This window comes from Orycteropus afer, unplaced genomic scaffold, assembly GCF_000298275.1.
Source record: "Orycteropus afer afer isolate SDZICR_OR568_19922 unplaced genomic scaffold, OryAfe1.0 scaffold00138, whole genome shotgun sequence".
NCBI classification, from domain to species: Eukaryota; Metazoa; Chordata; class Mammalia; order Tubulidentata; family Orycteropodidae; genus Orycteropus; species Orycteropus afer.
Window position 1 is genome coordinate 6,581,971 of NW_006921725.1, and position 26,335 is coordinate 6,608,305.

General features: G+C 37.7%; 1 protein-coding gene across 1 annotated transcript in view; it reads right to left on the reverse strand.

Annotated features, from left to right (window-relative positions):
* The window catches only part of DIAPH3 (diaphanous related formin 3), a 923,535-nt gene that overhangs the window by 653,947 nt on the left and 243,253 nt on the right, over window positions 1–26,335 (reverse strand). The window contains exon 5 of the mRNA XM_042781617.1: window positions 20,867–20,997. Within this exon, the coding sequence (XP_042637551.1) occupies window positions 20,867–20,997 (131 nt within the window). The remainder of the gene's footprint in view (window positions 1–20,866; window positions 20,998–26,335) is intronic.

Consider the following 26,335-nt stretch of genomic DNA (forward strand, 5'->3'; position numbering starts at 1 on the left):
TAAACTGTGGTCAATGACATGAAACAAAGTATATGTGAACTGCTGTATGGAAAGTGAATTTGCTCTGTAAATCTTCACCCAAATCAAAATAAAATTAAAAATAAATAAAAAAAGATAACATCAGGATACAATGATGAACTTACTCCAACCAATTTGAAAATATAGAAGAACTAGACAAATTTCTAAAAACATATTACTTGTCTAAACAAACACAGACTGTGGTGGAAAATTTGAACAGACCCATAACAAAAGAAGAAATTGAACAGGTCATAAAAAATTTTTTTAAAAAACCCTGCTCCAGATGGTTTCACTGGAGAATTCTACCAAACATTCAGAGAAGAACTGACACTAATCCTACTCAAACTATTCCAGAACACAGAAAAGGATGGGATCCTCCCAAATTCATTTTATAAAGCAAGCATAACCTTGATACCAAAATCAAGCAAAGACATCACTGAAAAGGAAAACTACAGACCAATATCCCTCATGAATTAAAAAAGAACCAAACTCACTGACATCAAGTCAGTTCTAACTCATAGCAACCCTTCCTTGGATTTCCAAGGCTGTATCTCTACAGATGTGGATTGCCCAATCTTCCTTCCAATCCTTCATGAATGTAGAGGCAAAAGTCTTCAACAAAAATCCTACCTAATAGACTCTAACAACATGTCAGAAAAATAATACATCATGACTACATGAAGTCCATACTAGGTATGCAAGGATGGTATGACATTAGAAAATAATCAATGTAATACATCACAAAAGTTAAATAAAGGAAAGAACCATATGATCATACCAATCAATGCAGAAAAGGCATTTGTAAAATCCAATACCCATTACTGATTTAAAAAAAAAAAAAAAATCTCAGAAAAATAGGAATACAAGAGAAATTCCTCAACATAATAAAGGGCATATATGCAAAATCAACAGCCAACATTATTCTCAATGGACAGAGACTGAAACCATTCCCCTTACAAACAGGAATCAGAATAGGATGCCCTCTATCACCACTTTATTCAACAATGTATTTTAGTCAGGGCAATAAGGCAAGAAAGGGAAATCAAAGGCATTTAATTTGGCAAGGAAGAAGCAAAACTATCACCATTTGCTGATAAGATCTCATACACAGAAAATCCAAGAGACGCGGCAAGAAAATTGCTAGAACTAATTGAGAGATTTAACGTAGTGCCAGGATACAAGATCAACATACAAAACTCAGATTCCTCTACATCAGCAAAGAGATTGCTGAATATGAAATAAGGAAATCAATACCATTTATAATAAACTAAAAACCAAACCCACTGACATTAAGTCAGTTCTGACTTATAGAGACCCCTCCTTGGGTTTCTGACGCAGTAACATTATGGAAGTAGATTGCCCAATCTTCCTTCTGTGGAGTGGCTGGTGGGTTTGAACCACCAGTCTTCTGGTTAACAGTCAAATGCCTCAGGCATTACACCACCAGAGCTCCTACTGTATAAATAGCTACCACAAAAATAAAGTATTTGGAAGTAAATCTCACCAAGGACACAAACGGAGCTCTGCTAGCATAGTGCCTCAAGCTGGAGATTCAAACCCACCAACCACTCCTCGAAAGGAAGATGGGGCAATCTACTTCCGTAGTGATACTACCTCAGAAACCCAAGGAGGGGTCGCTATGAGTCAGGTCTGACTTGAGGGCACATAACAATAACAACAACAACAACAACAGGGACACAAAACACCTATACAAAGAAAACTATAAAACACTACTTCAAGAAACCATAGGACAGCTACATAAATGGAAGAACATATCATGCTCATGGATAGGAAGATTGAACATTATGAAAATGTCAATAATACCCAAAGCAATCTATATATTCAATGTAATCTCAATCCAGATTCCATCAACATTCTTTAAAGATATGGAAAAACCAATCACTAATTTCATATGGAAAGGAAAGAGACCTCAGACAAGCAAAGCACTATTGAAGTAGAACAAAGTAGGATGTCTGACACTCCCAGATCTCAAAACCTACTGCACAGTCACAGTAGTCAAAACAGCCTGGTATTGGTACAATGACAGACACATAGACCAGTGGAATAAAATTGAGAACCCAGAAATAGATCTAGTCACCTATGGTCACCTGATCTTTGACAAAGGGCCAAAATCCACTAAATGGGGAAGAGATAGTCTCTTTAGCAAATAGTGCTAGGACAACTGGTTATTCATTTGCAGAAAAATGATATAAGAACCATACTTCATCCATAAACAAAATATAAATGCAGATGTAGCAAAGAGTTAAATGTCAACCCTAAAACTATAAAGTTCATCAAGAAAAAAATAGAGGCAAACTTAGGGGCCCTAATACATGGCATAAATAGACTATCAAGCATAACCTTTTAGCAGCAGAAGATAAACTAGATGAATGGGACCTTCTAAAAACCAAAAATTTTTGTGCATCAAAAGTTTTCTCCAAGAGAGTAAAAAAAGAACCTATGGATTGGGGAAAATTATTTGGCAATGACATATCTGACAGGGACTTATCTCTAAAATATATAGAAAACTCCAACACGTCAACATCAAAAAGACAATCCAATTTTAAAAAGGGCAGAAGACATGAATAGACAGTTCACCTAAGAAGATATTCAGGCAGCCAAAAAACACACAAAGAAATGTTTGTGGTCATTAGCAATTAGAAAAATGCAAATCAAAACAATGAGATAACCATCTCATCCCAGCACTAATAGTAAAGTTCAAAAAGAAAGAAAATAACAAATGCTGGTGAGGATGTGGAGCGATTGGTACTCTCATATACTTCTGGTGGGACTGTAAAATGATACAACCACTGTGAAAATCAGTATGGTGATTCCTTAAGAAGTTGGAAATAGAAATACCAGTTGATCCAGCAATCTCATTACTAGGTATATATCCTAAAGAAGTGAAAGCCAGGACATGAACAATTATATGCATACTCACATTCATCACAAAACTATTCACAATAGCAGACATAGAAACAACTTAAGTGCCCATCAACAGAAGAAGGGGTAACCAAACTATGGCACACAAACACAATGGAATACTATGCAACGCTAAAGAATAATGGAGACTCTGCGAAACACCACATAATGTGGATGAACATTGTGCTGAGTGAAATAAGTCAATCACAAAAGGAAAAATATTGTATTAGTTCTCTATTGGTATAAGTCAAGGAAAGATTTATGTATGGAAGGAAATTTTCTTTGTTGGTTAGCAGGGTTGGGAGGGGAGGGGAGGGAACACAGCTACATAGGTAATTTTTATGGAAGCAAATTTCCAGGTCTTTCAAAGAGAATACAATACAAGTACTGATTTGGGTGAAGGGAAGGGCAATGTACCAAAAGCTAGTGATCAACGTGGCAGCACTGAAGAAGAGAAAGACACAGAGAGGTACACAAGAGGTACAGACAACAAAGATACCCTTTTACACATACAATACTGCATTGTCAGTGATAACAAACATTAATCTATAGGTAAATAGATGGGTAGACAGGCTGAATGATCAGGTATGTCTAGGCAAAAGGCAATATACGCATGACCATATATTAGGTTGTCAAATGATATTTCTACATATGTATTTGTATGTTTTGCAAGAATGTCCAAATATATAATAGAGCTAACAAGGAGCAAAGTTATGATAACTTCTTAGCTACAGCCAACCACACTGAGGAAGTGAGTAGCTGGACCTATGGGCTGAGAACTATGGTCACAGGGGACATCAAGCTCAATAGGCATAACATACTACACAAAAACATTGTTCTACACCTTACTTTGGATAAGTAGTGACTAAGGTCTTAAAAGCTTGCATGTGCCCATCTAGATGCAACATTTGGTATCTCCTCATCCAGAGAAAAGAAGAATGAAGATAACGAAAGATGCATGGAAACAATTTTTCCAAGGGATTAGCAAACCATGCAATCCTTAGCCTATATGACCGTGAGTGCAGAAGAACTAGAAGGTACCTGACTGCCACTGTCAACTACTCCAAAAGGGATCAGTGCAAGAGATCCTGAATAGAGTAGGAGAATGTGGAACAAAACTCAAAATCTTTAAAAAAAAAAAGACCAAGTTTACTGGTCTGATAAAGCCTGGTGAGACCCTGACACTATGGCCCCTAGTTACCCTTCAGGTCTGGAATTGAACTCACTACCATGGCTTTCAGTCAAACAATAGAGAGGCATATAGGGTGAACAATTACGTCAGGCAGATATACTCCTTACAGTGATCAATTGTGGAAGAACAGAAGGGCAGTGTTTGCAAAGGGAGAGCTCAAGGACAGTAATGAATAAGGAAAAGGTAACTTCAGGGAGGAAGCGGGAAGAGAACTATAACATGGTGAGGAATTGCAGTCAATGTCATGAAACAAAATGTGTATGAACTGTTGTATGGAAAATGAATGTGCTCTGTAAATTTTCACCCAAATCACAATAAAATAAAATGTTTTTAAAAAATGTAAACCTTTTTCTCTGAAGAAAATTCTGATAAAAAACATGCATTCCACTAATCTTTCAGCCAACCAAAGGGGACGTTTCTGATTTCCATGATCCAGTATGTTACTGATTCCCTTACCCCAGCTACAGCCATCAACACCAATGATTACGCACTCTGTAGAACTGCCTGTTACACATTCCTTTTCTGTTCCTTAATAGCAGGTATAAAAACCACTACCTTATTTTAAATTTAGGATATCTAGTGGCATCACATAGGAGCTCTGGTAGCATAGGCCTAAGGCACTTGACTGCTAACCAGAAGGCTGGTGGTTCAAATCCACCAGCCACTCCTCGGAAGGAAGATGGGGCAATCTACTTCCGTAGTGATACTGCCTCAAAAACCCAAGAAGGGGTTGCTATGAGTTGCGTCCAACTTGACAGCACATAACAACAACAACTACAACAGTGGCATAGTGCCTAAGGCATTTGACTGCTAACCAGAGGCTGGCAATTCAAACCTACCAACCACTCCTTGGAAGGAAGGGTGGGCAATCTACTTCTGTAATGATATGGCCTCCGAAACCCAAGGAGGAGTCACTATGAGTCAAATCCAACTCCACAGCAGTGGTTGCGTTGTGTTTATTTTCAATTTGACAAGCGAACCTCCCTCAAATCACTCTTTTCTTTCTCAAGAGTCTTTTGATATGAATGCCTGCTCATTCTGAAGGTTTTTAAAAATGATATTTAACTTTCTACAGTTTACTTCCATTGCATATTCCCATGAAGTCCTAGAGACATGTTGTTGCCACTGTTGCTGTTGTTGCAGTTCAGTGCCATCAAGTTGACTCCAACTCATAACAACCCCATGTGACAGAGTAGAACTGTCTCATAGGGTTTTCTTGGCTGTAATTTTTATGGAAGCAAATTTCCAGGTCTTTCAAAGAGAATACAATAATCACACAGGAAATACTGTTGAATGAGCAGTTATATAAAAGAACTAAGATGTTTAAGAAGTACCATCAATAGAATTTTTGTGGTGATAAAAATAGTCTATAATTATGCTAATATGGTAGCCACTAGACAGAGGTGGCCACTGAGCACTGAAAATGTTTCTAGTATAACTAAGGAACTAAATTTTTAATTTTAGTAAATTATATTTTGAAGGTGGTTAGTGGCAAGTGTATTGAACAGCACAAGAAATAAAACAAATACATGCCATTACTTACTTCCAGGCATTATTATCAAAAAGAAATAAAGAGAGAGAGAAAAAAAAAAAGGAAAAGAAAAAGAGCAAATAAATACAATAATACAGATCATCTACATTTCTCTTGACCACTTCAGAAATTATCACAATTAATACTACTGTAAAATCATATAAATTCATCTCAGTCTGAGGAGCTAAATATGGAAACTAAAACTCTAAAATTCTTAGAAGAATAAGCAGGTGTAATGCTGTCAAGCACAGCATTAAACAATGGATTATCCAATATAAAACAAATGCACAAACAGCAAAATAAAACATAAATAAATAGAACCTCAGAAAAATTATAAATTTTTGTTCATCAAAGCTTTACCAGAAGCTTCCAATAAGATGGCCAACCAAGGCAGACAAGCTACCCACATCCTCTACAACAAAGACATGAGAAACAAAATGAAACAGATGCACATGATAGTCCTGAAACCCTGAGATTCAAAGGAAAGAAGAATAGCTCTAATACTGACTAGAACAAGAAATTGAATAAAAACAGTGAACTAGGAGACAAACTGAGCTGTGAACTGTCAACTCTTCTGATATCGTGCAGTCATTTTGAATTTTCACAAGCAGCATTCCAACCACGGCAGCAACCCAGTAATTGGCTCCACTTGCCCAGGACTACACAGGTGCCAACATGTGTAGCTGGTGACAAGAAAGTTGTGATATTCCCCTTTGTGATAGTTGGAGTTGTCTGTGTCAACTTGGCTGGACCACAATTCTAAGTGGTTGAAGCAGTTGTGATGTGCATTATTCCCATGATGAGATCAGATGTATATGTTTTGAGCAGCCAATCTGTTGAAAGGGACTTTCCCTAGGAGTGTGGCCTGCTTCTAATATATTTATGGACATCCTGGGAAAAAGAGACACACTTCTGTGGATCGGGATCCTGTTGTGCTGCTTACAACTGTCCCTGAGTGAACAATCCACCATTCGGCCTGGAGATCTTGGATTGATCATTGGTTGGAGTCAACAGCCAGTATACTGCCTGTCAACCTTGAGCTCGTTAGCCCCTGCAGCTGCATGAGTCAGGAAAACCTCCAGCTTGACTTTTGATCCAAGAACTTGGTACTTGCCAGCTTCTATAAGTGTGTGAGCCATTTTACTAAAATAAGTTACTCTCTCTCTCCTCTCTCTCTCTCTGTCATATATATATGACAGATAACATACCTTTAATCTTCATATCCTCCCAGTGACCAGAGTTGAGGCCATACCCCACCTCCATGCACCTTCTGAACTGGCAGAAACTCTATCCTAGACCAGGCATCCAAACCTCAGCATCCCTCTGCACTGGTGATAACTCCTTCCAGGACCAGGCAACCTGACCCTACCTTTTAGATGAGCGGAAACTCTTTCTGGGATCAGGTGTCCTGTCCCAACTGCCTTCTGGGCCAGCACAAAATCCTTCCTGGACCAGGCACTCTGCTCCCAGCCCCTTCTAGAATAGTACATACTCCTTCTGGGACCAGGCACCCTGCCCCTAGCCACCGTATGGGCTGGCACAAACTGCTTCCAGAACCAGGTACCCTGCCCCCAGCTGTCCCACAGAACAGCAGGAACTCCTTGCAGGACCAAATCTCCTAGCCCCAGCTACATTCTGACTAACAGGAACATATCTGGAACCAAATACCCTGCTACCAGTCACCTTCTAGGCCCACAAAAACGCCTTCTAGAACAAAGTGTCATGACTCTTGCCACCTCCTCAGCTGGCAGGAGCTCCACTGGGTGCCCTGACCTGCAGTTTTCTCCTTTCTCTTTTCTTTCCCTTCCCTGTTGTTTGTTTCCTCTTTTTTTTTTTTTTTCTTTTTTCTACTCTTCTTTTTCTCTTTTATGTCCTCCCTTTATTTCTCTTCTTTGTCTTTCCCTTTTTCCTTTATTTCTCTTCTCTTTTGTTCTTGTCCTGATTCCTTCTTTTCTTATTATTTATATTATTTTTGTTGTTGTTGTTATTTGTTTTCCTCCTGTTATTTTTCTATTTTCTTTATTGTTAGTTATTTTTTGTTGTGTTTTTTTTAAATCCCACCTGGCACAAGACAACTTTGCCCCCACTGTCCAACCATATTGACAACTCCAAAAACTTCACCCAGTGAACAAGTGCCACCACCAACTCCTGTACCACCTCATCAGCAACAGACAACCACCAACATAAGACCAATCTGCCAACTGCTATATACAAGCAGCAAACAAAGAACTGTGCACACACTCCCATCTTCTATCAGACCCACCAAGAAAGAAGTTACGAGAGCCTAAGTGTTGACAAACTATCAAGTAGAATAGTACACCTGTCCTACTCACTCCAATTTATCAAAATACATCAACCAAAAAATTTGAGTTAAACACACCAACATAGAAACACCAATTAAATACAAAATCAACAACACTACTATGTTTCATAGACAAAATATAACCTCAGTTCACACAAAGAAGCAAGCAGAGTGGCACAAACATCTGACCAAGATACATAGCCAGGAAACCTCCCTGAAGAAACAATGTCAATGGAACTACTTAGTAAGGAAATCAAAAGAATTCTATTCAGGTATCTTTAAAGGGCTGAGAGAAAGATTAAAGAAAACACTGACAAAAATCAAGGAAAACAGAAACAAAACTACTGGATTGCTGACTGTTGCTGCCTTAGAATATATGCAAAGCCATATGGAAGACTTTCTGTCATTTTTAACAAACCCTAATACAGGAGATATGTATACTCTAGAAGAGTTTGGAAAAAACTGTGATGATGATATAAACACAGCTGCATGTGGAGGTCAGTTTAAGCTGACAGCACTGTCTCATGTTCTACAAACATCAATAGAATTAACACATGAAGATGCTCCTCCAATTGTAGTTGGGGAAAAACATACATAAAAAAACCATTAATTTTGGTATATATGACACATGCATATGGCTTAGGTGAACATTATAATTTTGTTATACAGTTGATAAACACAGCTACTGAAAATTGCAGCTAGTTCACAAAATGTCACACAACTATGTTTTAGAACAATGTGCTGATCTAAGTACTCATATCAAGTGCTGGATTGTTCTAACTGTAATTGAAAAACGCAACTATGTTAAATAAATTTTGCAGCAAAGCTTCTCACACAACTTTCAGAAATGTATCAAAGATAAATCAATATCCCCTTAGTGATATTTTAAAAACTGTAAAATCCATTGTAGAGAACATTATTCATAAACCACAATATTACTGTACTCTCTGATATTTTCATTGATATAAGACTTTGGACATTCTGTTCTGTGTAGAAATAAATTTAAATTTTTTTCCCATGTTTACTTTTCTTTTGTTTTTTTAATGCATTTTATTGAAATATAATTTATGTGTAGTGAAATAGACAAAACTAAAGTGACATGGGTCAATGCATTTTTTTTTTTTTTGGTAGTGTTCCCTCCCCTCCCTTCCCACCCCTGGCAACCAACAAAGAAAGTTTCCCTCCATATATAAACCTTTCCTTGACCCTCCACAACAACGAACTAATATTATATTTGTCCTTCTGTTATTGACTTATTTCACTCAGCATAATGTCCTCCAAGTTCATCCATATTATGCAGTGTTTTGCAGACTCTACATTATTCTTTAGTGCTGCATAGCATTCCATTATGTGTATGTACCATAGTTTGGTCATCCACTCTTCTGCTGGTGGGCATGTAGGTTGTTTCCATTTTTTGCTGTTGTAAATAGGGCTGTGATGAACATGAGCATGCATGTATCTGTTCCTATCCTGGCTCTCACCTATCTAGGATATACACCTAGTAATGGAATCACTGGGTCAAATGATATCTCCAATTCCAACTTTCTAAGGAATTGCCATATTGCTTTCCACAGTGGTTGTGTCACTTCACAGTCACACAAGCAGTATATGAGAGTCCCAAATTCTCCACATCCCCATCAGCATTTGTTATTTTCTGTCTCATTGAACCTTGCCATCAGTGCTGGGGTGAGATGGTATATCTCATTGTTGTTTTGATTTTCATCTCTCTGATGGCCAATGATTGTGAGCATCTTTTTTCATGTATTAGCTGACCACTTGAATATCCTCCATGGTGAAGTGTCTATTCATGTCTTCTGCTAGTTTTTCAATTGGATTGTTAATTCCTTTGGTGTTGAGGTGTTGGAGTTTTCCATCAATCTTAGAGATGAGTCCCTTGTCAGATATGTAATTATCAGCAAATATGAATTTGTTGCTGTCATTTTTGTCATGTGCCTTTTCATTGTGTCGATTTCTTTGTTCCATATAATTTTCTATGCTGAGCTCATTTTGTTTATGAATCATGTTATCACTTCCTTCATTGCTATTGTTTTAGTATTTGCTGAATATTTATGCTAGTGCTCTTTTTTATTTTGATGTGAAGGTTTATCATTTTTCTTGGAGGTTACCCTGTGATTTATGGTTTTCTTCCTAAGTTTAGAACAGTCCATTCTCTCTTGTAGTTGTCTTGACTTCCCTACCATCTAGAAGTTCTGTAACGACACATTTTCTTTCCATCTTTTTGGTTTGTAGTTGTCCTCATTTGTTGGTTGGTGTCTCTAGTTTCCTGTTTACAATCTTGTAGGCTTATTTACTTTGGATACTTCCACAGCTGGGTTGGTTTCTGAGTTATATAATCATGTGTGTTAATGGTCATTTGTTGTTGGCTGTTGTTGCTTCTCTATCCAAAGGGCTCCCTTTAGTATCTCTTGTAAGGTTGGTCTGGTTTTAACAAATTGTCTTAATTTCTGCTTATCTGGAAATGTCCTAATTTCACCACCATATTTGAGAGAACAGTTTTGCTGGATACCTAATTCTTGGTTGGAAATTTTTCTCTTTCAGTGTTTTATATATGCCATCCCACTGTCTTCTCTCCTGCATGGTTTCTGTCGAGAAATCCAAGTTTGGTCTTATTGGTTGCCCTTTGTAGATAACTTTTAATTTTTCCCATCCTGCTCTCATGATTCTTTCTTTGTCTTTGGTTTTGATGAGTTTGATGATGATATGTCTTGGTGATTATCTTTTGGGGTCTATCCTGTTGGGTTTGTTGGACTTCCTGAATGGATATATTTTCATCTTTCATCAAATCAGGGAAGTTCTCCTCCAACAAATCTTGGACAATTTTCTCAGTGGTTTCATTTTTCTCTTCCTGTTCTGGAATTCCAATGACATGTAAGTTATTCCTTTTGATGGTATCCCACATGAAACTTAAGCTTTCTTCATTTTGTTTTGATATTTTTTCTGATTGATCCTTTTGCAAAGGAGTATTCAGGTATTTGTCTTCAGTCTCATTACATCTGTCTTCCATTTCATCAGTTCTTCTCCTTTGTCCTTTCAACCTGTTATCTATTTCTGACAATTTAGTATTAATGTTCTGGATTTCTACCTGTAGATTTAGAATCATTTCTAATTTTTCATTTACTTTGTCATTTTGTACTTGAATTTTCTGCCAGAATTTTTCTAGGGTTTTTTCTGTGTTTTCCTTGGTCTGTCTCTCAACCCTTAGAAGATATCTAAATATAATTCTTTTGAATTCCTTATCAGAGAGTTCCAATGCTGTGTCTTTCTCAGGGATGTGTTTTGGGTCTGTATAGTGGTCCCTTGTTTCTCTTGCTTTATCTTGCTTATTTGTGTGAACTGTGATATTCTATTGTCTCCAAGGCATTGTGGCGTTTTTGTGTTTATATTTAATTGGTGATGGTATAATGGAGTGATCTGCCCACAATTTTTGTTTTCTCTGTTTTGTTTGTATGTTATCTATGTAAGCAGGGTACTGTGCTGTGCTCCTCTATTCACTAGTTGACAGCACTTATACACTTACCACCTGTCTCCTTTCCTTTGTTAGCCTCTCGTATGTCCTTGCCAACCCTAGCAAACAGAGCCTGTTCTTAGGTCCCTGGAAGTGAATGAGAATGCTATCACTTTAAAATCCAAAATGGATGCCACTTAAAAACACTCAAAATGGCTGTACCCTCGGTCACTTTAAATATCCAAAATGGCCGCCACTTGTAAACACTCAAAATGGCTGCACCCTTGGTCACTTTAAATATCCAAAATGGATGCCATGTGTAAACAATCAAAATGGCTGTGTCCTCCAGACAACAGAAAGTCCACAGCTCAGATTGTCTCCCTCCTTGCTATTTCCCTTCCTAGTCATAGGCCACCAGAGCAGTTGTCTCTGCAGCCCTTGGTGACTGGGACTGACCTTTAGGTCAATTATCAAGTCCCAGCACCACTTGGAAATATTCAGGCTGTTGCTCCCATCAGAGTAGCTGATAGTCCACAGCTCCAAGCTTCTCTGTACTCACTGTTTTCATTCAGGTTTTCCACTAGTTGGTGCCTAATCCACTTCTGTATAGTTCCTTTCAAAGCTCAGGGTTCCAGATTATCTTCTGTATCTCTGTTAATTGGCTTTTCTTTTCTTTTCTTTGTTAAAGAGGGTCTGTGTCACTTGTCTGCCTATTCCTTACCAGAAGTCCCCTTTTTCCCATGTTTAAGAAGGAGAAGAAAGAACAAAATCAACACCTTAACCCAACTTCAACAATTAGGAAAAGAGCAATAAAATAAGCCTACAGTCACCTGGGAGTGTGTGTGTGGGGTGAATAATAACGATCATAGCCAAAATAAATCAAACAGAAAACAGAAAAAGAGTAGAAACAATTTAAAAAACCTCAAATAAAAAGGACAATAACAGAAGACTCTAAAGAACTGTGCATTAACAACTGTGAAAACCTAGAAGAAATGGAGAAATTTCTATAAATGTGGTAGTTACCAAAATTATCACAGTTTGAGGTAAAAAAAAAAAATGAACAGATCCATAACAAAAGAAGAAATTGAACAGCTCACTAAAATAAAAAAAATAAAATTCCCAACCAAAAAAAACTTGTGGCTCGGATGGCTTCGCTAAAAAATTCCACCAAAAATTTAGAGAAGAGGATAACACTAATTCTAGTCAACTATTCCATATAGAAAGGGAGGGAATATGCCCAAACTCATTTTATTAAGCGAACATAATCCTGACACAAACAGAGGCAAGGAGTCACTCTTTGGGTCTGGAACTGAACTCACACCCTTGGCTCAATTTCTAGCCAAACAACAGACAAGTCTACAAAGTGAACATTAACACTAGGGAAGTATGCACATTTTAGAACAATCAACCATTTGAGATCAAAAGGGCAGCATTTGCCAAACACAAAGTTCAGAAGGCAGGAAAGGTCAGAAAGAAGGAGGAACGGAAAAGAGAAACATAAGAAGGAAGTAGGATAAGCAATACTTAGTGTATTGAAATCAATAGAATGAAATAATATGTGTATGAATTGTTGACTGGAAAACTGATTTCATCTACAAATATTCACCCAGATCACGATAAAAAGAAATGACTTTGCCAAAAAAAAAAAAAAAAAAAAAGAGGTAAAAGACAAGCTACTGACTAGGAGAATACATTCAGAAGCCATATATCTCACAAGAAATTTATAATCAAAATATATATAAAACTTCAACAACTTAACAACAAAAAGACAAATAACCTAATCATTAAATGAGCAAAGGAACTAAATAGACATTTTACCAAAGAGGATATCAAACGGTCACCAAACATTCATATGTTTGGTAAAAGATGCTCAGGCTTAGTAGTCATCAGAGAGATGCAAATCAAAACCATGAGATACTATTTCACTCCTACTAAGATGGCAATTTAAAAAAAAAAAAAAAGTGAGATCATAGGGGTATTGGAACCCTTATCCATTGCAGGCAGGAATGCAAAATGGTACCACTAACATGGAAAACAGTACAGGAATTCCAAAAAAAAAAAAACTAAAAATAAAAGTACCATATGACCCAGCAATTCCAATCCTGAGTATATACTCAAAAGACTTGAAAGCAGAGTCTCAGACACTTTTATGCCAATGTTCATTGCAGCACTACCCAAAATAGCTAAAAGGCTGAGCAACCTAACTGACCACCAACAGATGAATGGATAAATAAAATATGGTACATACATTCAGTGGAATCCCAATAGGAGAGTTCACCCAATAGGAGAAATGTTACATATGTTACAGTACGGAAAGAGCTTGAAGACATTATGCTGACTGAAGTAAGTCAATCACAAAAGGATAACCACTGTATGCCCTGATTTATATAAAAAGACAAGAAAAGGCAAATGTATAGAGGTCAAAGTTTTTATTGGTTACAAGGGGTGGGAGGGAGGTGGAAAGAGGGTTAATGATGATGGAAAAATCATATTGGTTAAGGGTAGGGTTGCATAGTAAATTATTGTAATTGCTGTCAGTAAGTTGTACACCTATAAAAAGTTAAATTGCCAAAAGTTGTGTAATAGATTTATTTACAACAGCGACCAAAGAGAGAGAGAGAGAGAGAAGCTGCCAAGTCTGCTTATGTACACCCAAACACCTCATGGTATCTGGTTCTTGGTTTGCAGGTTTAGAGTCAGGCTTTAATTAATAAGCTTGATAGGTGTTTAAAACTCACTGCTGTTGAGTAGGATTCAACTCATAGAGACCCTTCCTTGGGTGTCCAAGGCCGTATCACTCTGGAAGTAGATTGCCCAACCTTCCTTCCGAAGAGTGGCTGGTGGGTTTGAACCGCCAACCTTCTGGTTCACAGTCAAATGCCTTAGGCACTATGCCACCAGAGCTCCAAATACTATGTTTAGTATTGTGTTTAACCTGCTAGCTCACTGCATAGTGCCTGGAGTCTTAAAAGCTTATACACATCCATCCAAGGCACAACAATAGGTCTCTACCTGGAGGGAAGGGGGAAGGAGGAAATTTAGGAATAAGAGGATATTGAATGTGTTACTAACTGCCTCCATGAACAACTTCCTTCTTTGCCATGAGATCAGAAGAGCTGGATGGTGTTCAGCTAGATACTAATACTGAACATTTTGATCAAAGATTCCTGATCAAATGAGAGAATGCAGAACAGTATTGTCAATTTTCATAGATTCTAGACTTTCTGGAGCCATGAAGACTACATGAACCCCTGAAAATATTGCCAAGATAATCTTAAAACCATCAACTAAAAAAGTTTCCTGAAGGCTTCTTAAAACCAAATAATAGATTAGGTTAACTAGTATTAAAAAAAAGGTTGGCCTTGAGCAGTATGCTCTTTTAAGAACTACTGACATCAAATTCACAACATAAATTCAAAAGATTAGATAGGGGATAGTGACTTTATGTTAATGAGGACAGAACAACTCAGAACAGATGGGTGAGAATAGTTTCATAACTCAAAGAATGTAACCAACCTCACTAAATTGTACATGTAGAAACTGTTGGATTGGTGTATGTTTTGCTGGGAGCAAATGTGGGCCGGGAGCAGGAGGCAGAGCTGGACCCCAAGGTTGAGGGGCTTTCACCCAGCTCCTAGAGCCTGGCACTCTGAACTTGGACTTAACGCCTCCAACCTGTGAGAGAATAAACTCCTGTGTATATTCTCAACAACAACATAAATAAAATTTAGACGGAAAAAAAAAAAACTTACATCTCAGGCCTGTCTAATCTAAAATTCCAAAATATGTCATGGAAATAAAAAAAAATATTAACATATTATTAATAGGAAAACAAGTAAAATAAATATGTACTTAACTAACATATACACTGAAAACTGGATGTTTCCCCCAAGCCCACAGAGAAATCCTTCCCTATAGCCAGACTTCTAGCCTCCTATATTGTGAGAAAATAAATTCCTGTTAGTTAAAGCCACCCACCTGTGGTACTTCTGTTACAGCAGCACAAAGAAACTACTCAAAACACAACACCAAGAATATCAGGTAATCAATAAATCTCATTATCAAAAAGAAAAACTCTGTGATCTGAAAAAATCATCATAAAACAAATGTGTCATGCAACACACTGATTTTCATACAACTCACTATCTTGATAGTAAAAACTGTGACAAGCTTAAATTGGTAGGCAGATTTTCAAAAGCTGGCAGATGACTCTAAAAATATTACACATCCTGGGGGAGAAAAAAGCATTCTGTTGTTGATTTTTCTTTGATTTCTTATTTCAATACATTCTGATCCCAAACCAACATTGCTGGAGAACTGTCATTGCTTAGTTTCTTTGTTCCTTTTTTGATTCTATTCACAAACTTTAAAAGATTTTAACTCAGATGATATCACAGATCTAACAATGACCTCAAACATTTACAAAAATTAGAATTTCTTCTATCTTAAAATTTAATAACATACTTGTGGTGGTTATGTTTATGTGTCAACTTGGCTGGGCCTGGTTGAGTGGCTGGGCAGCAGGTGGTAGTTATTTCCCATGATGAGACTGGTAATCAACTCCATGGTGGGATATACCACAAGCAGCTGAGTAGCTGCCTGTGGGATGTAATCTGCTTCTCATATGTAAGCAGCAGCTTTGGGAATAGTCTCTAGCCTATGGCATGCTTGAACCCTTCATGTAACCATGTCGTTGCTCAACAGCCTGCTATGCTCTGCCGCCCTTGGGACTTAAAATGGACTTAAGTTAATAGCCTGCCGTGTGGTTTGGTTACATCAGGACTGTGCCTTTTTACTTGTCAAGCTTGGGGATTCTCAGCCTCAGCAGCCAGCAACTGTCTGAGTGAAAAAACGCCTCTAGCTCCAGTGGGCCGGGAGCAGGAGGCAGAGCTGGACCCCAAGGTTGAGGGGCTTTCACCCAGCTCCTAGAGCCTGGCACTCTGAACTTGGACTTAAAGCCTCCAACCTGTGAGAGAATAAACTCCTGTTTCCTAAGGCTATCCCATCTGTAATATATTTGTTGTCAGAGTGGCACTAGTTAGCCAGGACAGAATATGGTACCGAGAGAGTGGGTGCAAGCTCTGACAGATGCCTAAAATGTGGAAACAGGAGTGGAGTGCTTCCTTGACCTGAGACCCTGGCAGAGAGACCCCAGCATACGGCATGAGAGACGGCAGGAGCAGCACAAGAGACCAGCATGAGAGATGGCAGGAACAGAACCCAGAGACCAGCATGAGATACGGCAGTAGCAGAGCCGAGAGAACCAGCATGAGACAATGACAGTTTTACCATCCCACGGAGGAGAAAGCTTGATGCCTTTGGTTAGGTCGTTTATTGGAGGAGTGGATTGCCTTCAGATGTTAATTGGTAGAGAAGACCAGTATAAAATGGAGTTGCATAAAATGCAGGTTGGCCAGCTCATGGAGCAAGAGAACTGAGTGCTTTTAGGGCAAGAAGATTTCCTGCGGAGTGGGTTGCCTTCGACATTAATCAGCAGAAGCAGAGAGACCAAGGAAATGGAAGCAGAGCTGCCTCAGCCTGAAAGGGTAGGACCATGGCCTTTAGGGGTGGAACGACCACAGCCCCCTAGGTTTCAAAGAGCCAGACCTTCATCAACTTGGTTCTGGACTGTGAGGCTGCTCATTCATGTGAGCCAGTGGGATGGAGCCATAGCCACTGCCCAAGAGTGAGGAGCAGGGCTGCCATGCCCAAAAGGGAGAGGAACAGGGCCCACCAGGCCAAGGGGATGAGGCCACCACTCAGGAACTAGGAGACTAGAGCCACCTAGTGGAGGAGACCTGTATAGATAACACCCATTGAAGATCTGTACAGGTGCCAAGTTGACAAGGGGTGGAATTGTGGTGGTTATGTTTGTGTCTCAACTTGGCTGGGCCTGGTTGAGTGGCTGGGCAGCTGGTGGTAGTGATGAGACTAAAAATCACCTCCATGGTGGGATCTACCACAAGCGGCTGAGTAGCTGCCTTTGGGTATGTGGCTTGCTTCCCGTATATAAGAAGCAGTTTTGGGAATGGTCTCTAGCCTATGGCATGCTTGGACCCTGCATGTAGCCATGTCCTTGCTCAGCAGCCTGCTATGCTCTGCCAACCTTGGGACTTACAATGGACTTAAGTTAATGGCCTGCCGTGTTGTTTGGTAACATCGGGACTGTGCCTTTTTACTTGTCAACCCTGGGGCTTCTCAGCCTCAGCAGCCAGCAGCTGTCTGTGTGAAGAAATGCCTCTAGCTCCAGTGGGCTGGGAGCAGGAGGCAGAGCTGACCCCAAGGTTGAGGGGCTTTCACCCAGCTCCTAGAGCCTCGCACTATGAACTTGGACTTAAAGCCTCCAAACTGTGAGAGAATAAATTCCTGTTTGTTAAGACCATCCCATTTGTGGTATATTTCTTGTCAGAGTGGCACTAGGTAACCACAACAATACTGTACTTAAACAAGAATATATGAAAAATTGAATTTATCAGCAGACACATTATAACTAACAGCAAAAAAAAAAAAAAAAAAGGTACAAAGGTTTGATCATTTCCATAACTTGAAGCTTTACATCCCCAGCTAAGCCATTCATCTATCTGGAGCACTGGACAAAAAAAAATATTCCATAGTATCATCTCAATTTTCTTTATTTCATATGAAGAACACATATATCATTTCCCAGTGTTTTTAGGGAACATCACAATAAATAATCCTATCCATTGTAAAATCAATACCTTCATAGTTAACATAATGTTAATGCTGTTTTCTTTTGCTATCACATTCATCTACTGAAACATGAAGAAGAAAAGGTAAAGAAAGGGACTACGTCAAATTATGCCGAAAAACAATAAACGGCATTTCCAGTGGCCAGTGTCTGCCAGATAACCTGAGAAATGAGTTTGAACTGCTTCCCCATTTCACACCTATATACACTCTTCCTACATTTAAACTCCACAGAAATGAGGCCTGGATCTGCTTTACTATTTACTCCAGCCACACAGCGATGATCAAAAAGACAAACCAACCCCACTGTCATTGAGTCAATTCTGACTCGTAGTGGCCCTTCAAAACAGAGTAGAACTGCCGTGTAAGGTTTCCAAGGCTGGAAATCTTTACAACAGCAAACTGCCTCCTCTTTCTCCTATAGAGTGGCTGGTAAATGCAAAATGCCAACCTTTTGGTTAGCAGCCAAATGCTTTCACTGTGCAACCAGAGCTGCCTTATACACCTAAGATATCACTTGGAAAATAGCAATAGTAGCTAGCTCTGGTAGCATAGTGCCTAAGGCACTTGACTGCTAACCAGAAGGCTGGTGGTTCAAACCCACCAGCCACTCCTCAGAAGGAAGGTTGGGCAATCTACTTCCGTAGTGATACCACCTCAGATACCTAAGGAGGGGTCGCTATGATTCGGGTCCTACTCAATGGCACATAACAACACAACAGTTTTTACTGGTATAAATTAAAGTGGAACCCAAAGCTGTTCATCTATAACTGGCAAATAAGTAATTATACATTCTGTAGTCTAATCATAGCTTCTAACAATAGCCAAAGCAGACTCAGGAAGGATAAAATTAAAACCTCAAGATTGCTCATTTTACTAATTTTACTGAATACTTTCTATGGCTTTCACTGTGTCTGCTAACGAGAGGTAAATAAGATTTGTGAAATCCCTGGTTTCATGTCCTACCACTAGTTTAAAGTCTACTGAACATACAAAACACAAAAAAAATATATATAACATACATATATATATATATATAGTTGTTGTTGTTGTTATGTACCATTGTGCCAGACCTGACCCAAAGCAACCCCTCCTTGGGTTTCCCAGGCGGTATCACCGCGGGAGTAGATTGCCCAACCTCCCTTCCGAAGAGTAGCTGGTGGGTTTGAACCGCCAGCCTTCTGGTTAGCAGTCAAGTGCCTTAGGCACAATGCTACCAGAGCTCCCATATAAGCCTTAGTTATAAAAAATATTGATTAACTCAATTTAATACCAGTAAATTACCTACACTACCAGAGCTCCATATATATATCTTAGTTAAACCTCACTCATTTTCATGTTTCAGTAGATCAGAACTTTAAAAAAAAAAGTTCTTGTACTTTCAAGGATTTTTTCATACTAGCCAAACTTCAAAAACATTCTAAAAAAATAATTAATCTGAGAGAAGTCAAAGAGATCACTTTAATATCACTAACCTTCAATTACAGGATGACATTCTAAACCAATGAATATATACTTATACACATTTATGCATATTATTAAGTATAAACATTCATTTATTATTCAATTAAAAGCCAAAAGTAATCTACCTTTGTCTCTTACAGTTCCAAAATAATCTGATTCTATTATTGCTCAGACATGTCATAACAACAACTTCTAGACTGATTTTTTCCAGAGAACTCCGATTAGCTACCTCCCTAATATAGCCTCTGGGAACTCTGAAGGCATAGTGCCTAAGGTATTTGACTGCTAACCAGAAGGCTGGCAGTTCAAACCCACCAGCCACTCCTTGGAAGGAAGATGGGGCAAACTACTTCCATAGTCATACTGCCTCAGAAACCCAAGGAAGGGTCACTATGAGTCGGATCCGACTCGAAGGCAGTGAGTTTTGTTTTTATATAGGCTCTGAATATATTCACACTCAATCAGTGGTGCTACAATTAACATACATGATGTACTTCAGGCACATCTTGTTAGGATTTTTTAATGTCAGTCTCCTACCATGCAATAATCTGAAAAGTTTAAATATGTTCAGTTTCTCAAAATACATTTACATTAATTTTTAAATATCTTGCACAATTTCTCAGAGGCACCCCAATATAACCCCATTCCAAAAGCCTAAAAACTGATTTATAGAAATATTCAATAGTAGTATTGCCAGATAAAATACAGGATGGCCAGTTAAATTTGGGTTTCAGATAAATAACAAAAAATTCTTTGGTGTATCTGGAATTCATATTTTCCTGGGCATCTTGTATTTCCATTTGCTAAATCTGGCGACACTAATCTATAGGCTCCTACAAAGGTACCATTTCTAAAAATTAATTAATGGCATTTCTTGCTCTGTCAAGCAAGAATCAGAAAAAAATTTATACAATTCCAAAATTCAGAGTGAAACTCAACCACATTACATTGATAGCTTCTGATCATGACTGTTCTCTTTTAAAATACATCTTAAGTTTTCAAAGTTCTAAGAAAAATTAAAACTTTTTAAAATTCCAGAAGCTATGTACTATCTAAGAATAAATTTTTAAGAAATTACTATTGAGATTATATTTCTTCATGCATATAAATACTATGTTTTCAATTTTTACATTGAGAAGTTTTTGACATATACCATTTTTTATTTAAAGGTGGCATGAATGAAGTATTAAATAAAAAGGACAGACAGGTGACCTCTGTTAAATTCAGTAACATACCCTGATTGTGTTCGAATAGGTGAATTACCTGACAGGGTTACTGGTCAAAGACACACGGAGGGACTCCAGGCATGTGACAAGTCTTTCATCTGCAGATCCCATTTTCAGTTCATAGATGAACTCCTGAGGTGAGATTTGGTGGCTACTCTTAAGACTTCCCTATAAAATAAGTAAAAAAAAATTTTTATTAATTTATGAATAAACTAAAAGTCCACTGACATTGAGTCAATTCCCACTCATAGTGACCACCACAGAGTTTCCAAGGCTGTAAATCTTAATGGAAGTAGACTGTCTCACCTTCCTTCTGCAGAGCACTTGGTGGGTTTGTACAACTGAACTTCTTTATAGTCAAATGCCTTACCCACTGTACCACCAGAGCGCCTGAATTTATGAATACTGAATATTATTCATCAAAATAGTAATAGTTTAATTAATTTCACCTTGAATTATTAAAAGTGGTACACAATTACTATGAATAATATTATTTTGGAAGGATGATTTCCTTACTTTTGCCTATAAATCTAGTAATTCGTAATCCAAGGCATCCACAAAACATAGCAACATAACATTAAAAGGTCTGCAAATTAAATAGTTTCTGCCAATCCAAGATGTAATGGAGAATAATAAAGTGTGTTCATAGGAATTGAGTCTTAAAATATCTTTTAAGCGTCTACAGAGTAAAAATCAAAACTTTATATAAGATTTACCCTATTAAAATTAGTACTCCAGACAACATGAAAAATGTTGTAATTCATCAATTCATTCCATATTAAGCACTTAGTTCTAGGCACAGTGGACACAAAAATAAAACAAAGCTAAATTTGGAAGGAGAGATGCAAATAAGGAAACACTAATTTTCAGTGCATTCTGATTCCTATAATATAGTTGCAAGTGGATTCAAAAGAGGAAAACCACACTTGGCAGAACAGATCAGGGAAGCCTGAGTAATATGTGAAAGATGAGTAAGAGTCAGAGAGAAAGAATTAGAAAGGAGTGCCTTCCAGACCAAAGCAAAATATACAAAAAAAAAGAAAAGAAAAGAAAAACTCACTGCCACTGAGTCAATACCACTCATAGTGATCCCTCCTTGGGTTTCTGAGGCATAATCTCTATGAAAATAGATTGCCCAATCTTCCTTCCAAGTAGTGGCTGGTGGGTTTGAACCACGAACCTTCTTGTTAGCAGTCAAATGCCTTAGGCACTATGCTACCAGAACTCCTTACACTTGCACACCCAAAAAGAACAATAAAAACACAACTAAAGAAGGTGTGTAGTGTGTGTTTGTTTGTGTGTGTTTAGGGTACTTGGGCAGTGGCAAAGTAAATAGCAGAACTATATATAAAGGTCAAATGATGAAGTGACAGAAAACTATCATATAATTAGTTTTCCCACTGGAGTTTTAGAAGGATAATATAGAAAAGCACCAGGAAAATAAAAAAAGTTCCTCAAAATGACTACCATTAGTTTGATATTTTTATTTAAAATCTTTTTCTCAAACACAGATAGGTACATAAATATTTTATATAGGTTCATACTTAAATACATATACTTTACTTACAAAAATATTGTATGATATACATTGCTCTATAGGTTGCTTTTATCTGGCAGCAATGTGAAAGATGGATTAGGAGAACAAACATTAAGTGCCTATCAAGTGACAAGCACTGCTTCTAACCTCAGAGAATAGAGCAGTGAACAAGATAAAAGTCCCTTACCACATGCAGCTTTATTCTATAAATGAAATAAGTCAGTGAAATATATTGCATTGTAGACAGTGAGAAATGCTATAGAGAAAAATAAAAGCATGGAAGAGGAATAAGTAGCATGGTGTGAGGGATGCAATTTTAAATAGGATGAACAAAGAAAGCCTCACAGAAGAATTTGAAGGCCTGGAACTTGAGTGTTTAAATAAAGGTTTGAAGGACCTGAGAGAACTAACCATGCAGATAACTGGGGGAAAAAAGATGTGAAGGAGGGGTCTGTGGGCTTTACAGACCACTGAAAGAACAGTGACTTTTACTTTGAGATCAGAAGCAGAGAGACCCGTTGAGAAGGTACAAAATTAGTACAGACAGAAACTAATGAGGATGTTGAACCAGCAATGAAGAGAAAATCCAAAATTATATCCATTTAAATTACAAATTATACATTTAAGGGATAGGAAAGAAAATGTGTGTGCATAAACAAAAGTAAATTAGCTGGAATAGCAGAAAATTAGGTATATTTTTTTCATTTCTTTTGATTTTTATTAATTTGCTATAATGTAGTTGAAGAACACATTTCCAATAATGCAAAACAAATTAGCACTGGGAAGGCAGGCTATTTTCATTCACATCAATAGCAAAGTGGTAATTTACTAAAGAAAAATTCACTGGCAGAATCTCAAAAGGGAATTAAAAATGATGAAGAAACTAAAGTTGAAAGAGGAAAATGGTGAGAGCAGTGAAAATGAACATCCAGTCTTTATTAAAAAGAAAAATTCAACTTGTACTGACATGGCATTATCAATGTCCTTTTTATTGTTTTTGTTTGTTTGTTTTGCTTTAAATTACTGACGTACTTGTTCTTCAACACAGAAAATTTTGAAAATATAGAAAAGCAATAGGAAAAAATAAGTATCTCAAAAAGACTGCTATTAATTTGATATTTCTATTTAAAGCATTTTTCTCATATGCAGCTATGTATATAATACTCTATATATTCATACTTAAATGTATGTACTTTATTTACAAAACTATTGTATGATACATATTGTTCTTTATGTTACTTTTATCATTGAGCAATATTTCACGAACATATTTCAATATCAATAAATAAGTCTTAAAGAATATGGCCTTTTTGTGGCTTCAGAGTAATTGAACTCTCATTATTTACCAGTTAATCCACCTACTCTTGGGTAAGTATGCTGCTTACAATTTCTTGCTATCATAAGTTATTTAAGTTTCCTGTACATGTTTGTCAGGCTAATCAATATTTTTTTGCCAAACATACATCAATGGAAGTTAAATAATATGATCTCTAACAGTCCTTTCAAATTTATTAGTGAAGTTATTATGATTTTGGTAGGATCAAAATAAACCACAATTGAATAAATGAATTACTTCCTTCAACAGTATATAGGTAAGCCATATATACTTTTAAAATATAAGAACAATATATAATAAATGCATTTGGTACTAAAGGTAACAAAATTAGAATTCATTTGCTCTACCTCTTAACTCTGCCTCACAAAGGTAACCACTTTTAATTCTCTTTTCTCTTTCTTCTTATAATTATTTCTAAATAACATACTTCTAATATTTCTTTAGTTTGTAAATTATCAATTCTTTAATTTCTGTTATGAAAGATATGGATTAAATTATCCTAAACCCTCAGAACCTCTACTCTCCCATGTTCTAAATACAGTTATAGGTAAACTAAATTAACCTAAAAGATATCATTTCATGAAAAATAAGTGAACTGAACCCATTCTCTATGGGTTCATAGCAGCAAAGATCCTAGAGAGATGAGTTCAGGCATCCAGAAATCATACTAACTTTTTTTTTTTTTAATTGTGCATTGGGTGCAAATGTACAAAGCAAACTTGTTTTACATTCAAAAGTTCACGCACATCTGATTTCATGGCCCCAATTATCACCCCCAACCTTAAAAACCCTCCTCTCCTCTCTTCTCCTCTCCTCTCTTCTCCTCTCCTCTCCTCTCCTCTCCTCTCCGTGTGACCACCCCCCTCCATGTTCCCTTCTTATCCATGCATTCCTGTCTGTCTAGCTTTTCCTCTAAGTGAGTGCTATCCCTCTGGTGTCTCATGGCTGATTGATCTAAGGGGTGCATCTCCCTGGAGTAGGTAGGTGCAATGACCTGGGTTAGGTGTTCTGTATATAGGTCTTCTACTGTTGCGCTGAGAGCCAATCCATTTCTGGGCCCAAAGGGTAACCCAAGACCACATCAGTCTCTTTCCAACCAGTAATTCTGGTCATTTTTGTGTTTTTTAATTTTGTTGCACATTTTTTTTGTCCCACTCTACCCTGGAACTCCAGATTTGATCCCTTTCCAAGAGATTAGCATTGGTAGTCAGGTACCAGTTATTCTGGTTTCAGGGTCCCAGAGGATGAGGTCCTCATGGTCTATCTTACCTTTGGATTAATTGTTTCAAGATGACTTTGATTTACTTCACTCTTCTTTGCTACAGACAAGACGAGACCAAAAGTTGCATCTCAGATTGCCACTCGCAAGTTTTTAAGACCCCAGTTGCTACTCACCAAAGTAGGTTGTAGAACAAATATTTTATGAACTATGTGAGCCAAATGAGCATGATGTCCCCAGTTGAGACCATGGTCCCAAATCCACAGGCCTGGTGATTCTCTCTCACAAGATGTTTGGTTGTCTCTGCAAAGTTACTCCAACCCTGTCTTCTGTTTCTTCTGTAATGTATCTGGCTAATTTTGTAGCACAAGTACATATATAAGATTATCTTCAGGGTCCCTGACAAGATGGCGGATTAGAAAGAAAGACTACACAGACCCTCTTCAACAAAAAAAAGGAAACCAATTAACACATGCACAGAAGATAATCTTCAACTCCGGAGCCTTGAAGAGAAGGATACAGAAGTAGACTAAACACCAACTAGCAGAAGAATTTGCGTGAAAATACCAAAAAAAGGAGATATACGGAGCTGCGCTCTGCCAGCGATCCTGAGCAATCCTGACAGCACAGACAGCTTGGACATACCCAAGTGGTGGTACAACCTAAGAATTAACCTAAAAATCACTCTCCTAGCCAGGGAATGCACAGAGGACTGTGCATGGTGGCTGGGGAACAAACGGAGGAGCTGAAGATAAAGGTTGGTTGAACTGTGGACTTTTGCTGGTCCGGAGGGTGCCGCCATTTTGAAGGTTTAAACAGCAGCTTCACTAATTTGGATATGTAAATGGACAGCACTGTGACAGATTCCTGGGGCTTAACAACACGTTCTGCTTTCCAGCAACCACAAGGACACTCGGGACCTGCAAGACTGAAAAGGCCAAGGATAAAAAACCAACAAGAAGAGCCTGAATCACCCTTGGCTGCCCTTCACAAACAGTTAACAGAGATCTAAATACAACAATGCCACGATGTCTTGGAAACAACAGACCATCAGAGTCCACAAAAGGAAGCAGGATAAAGCGGTAGAAACAAGGGAGCAGGATACGTACCCAGAACACATCCTTGAGGAAGAAGCAGCATTGGAACTCTCTGATAAGGAATGCAAAAGAATTATCTTTAGATATCTTCAAAGGATTGAGAGATAGACCAAACAAAACACAGAAAAAAATAAGAATTTTGGAAGAAAATATAAGAACAAAATGACAAATTAAATAAAAAATTAGAAATGATTCTAAACGTACAGATAGAAGTCCAGAAGATTAATATTAAATTGTCAGAAACAGATAACACATTGGAAGGGCAAAGGAGAAGAATTGATGCGATGGAAGACAGAATTAATGAGATGGAAGAAAAA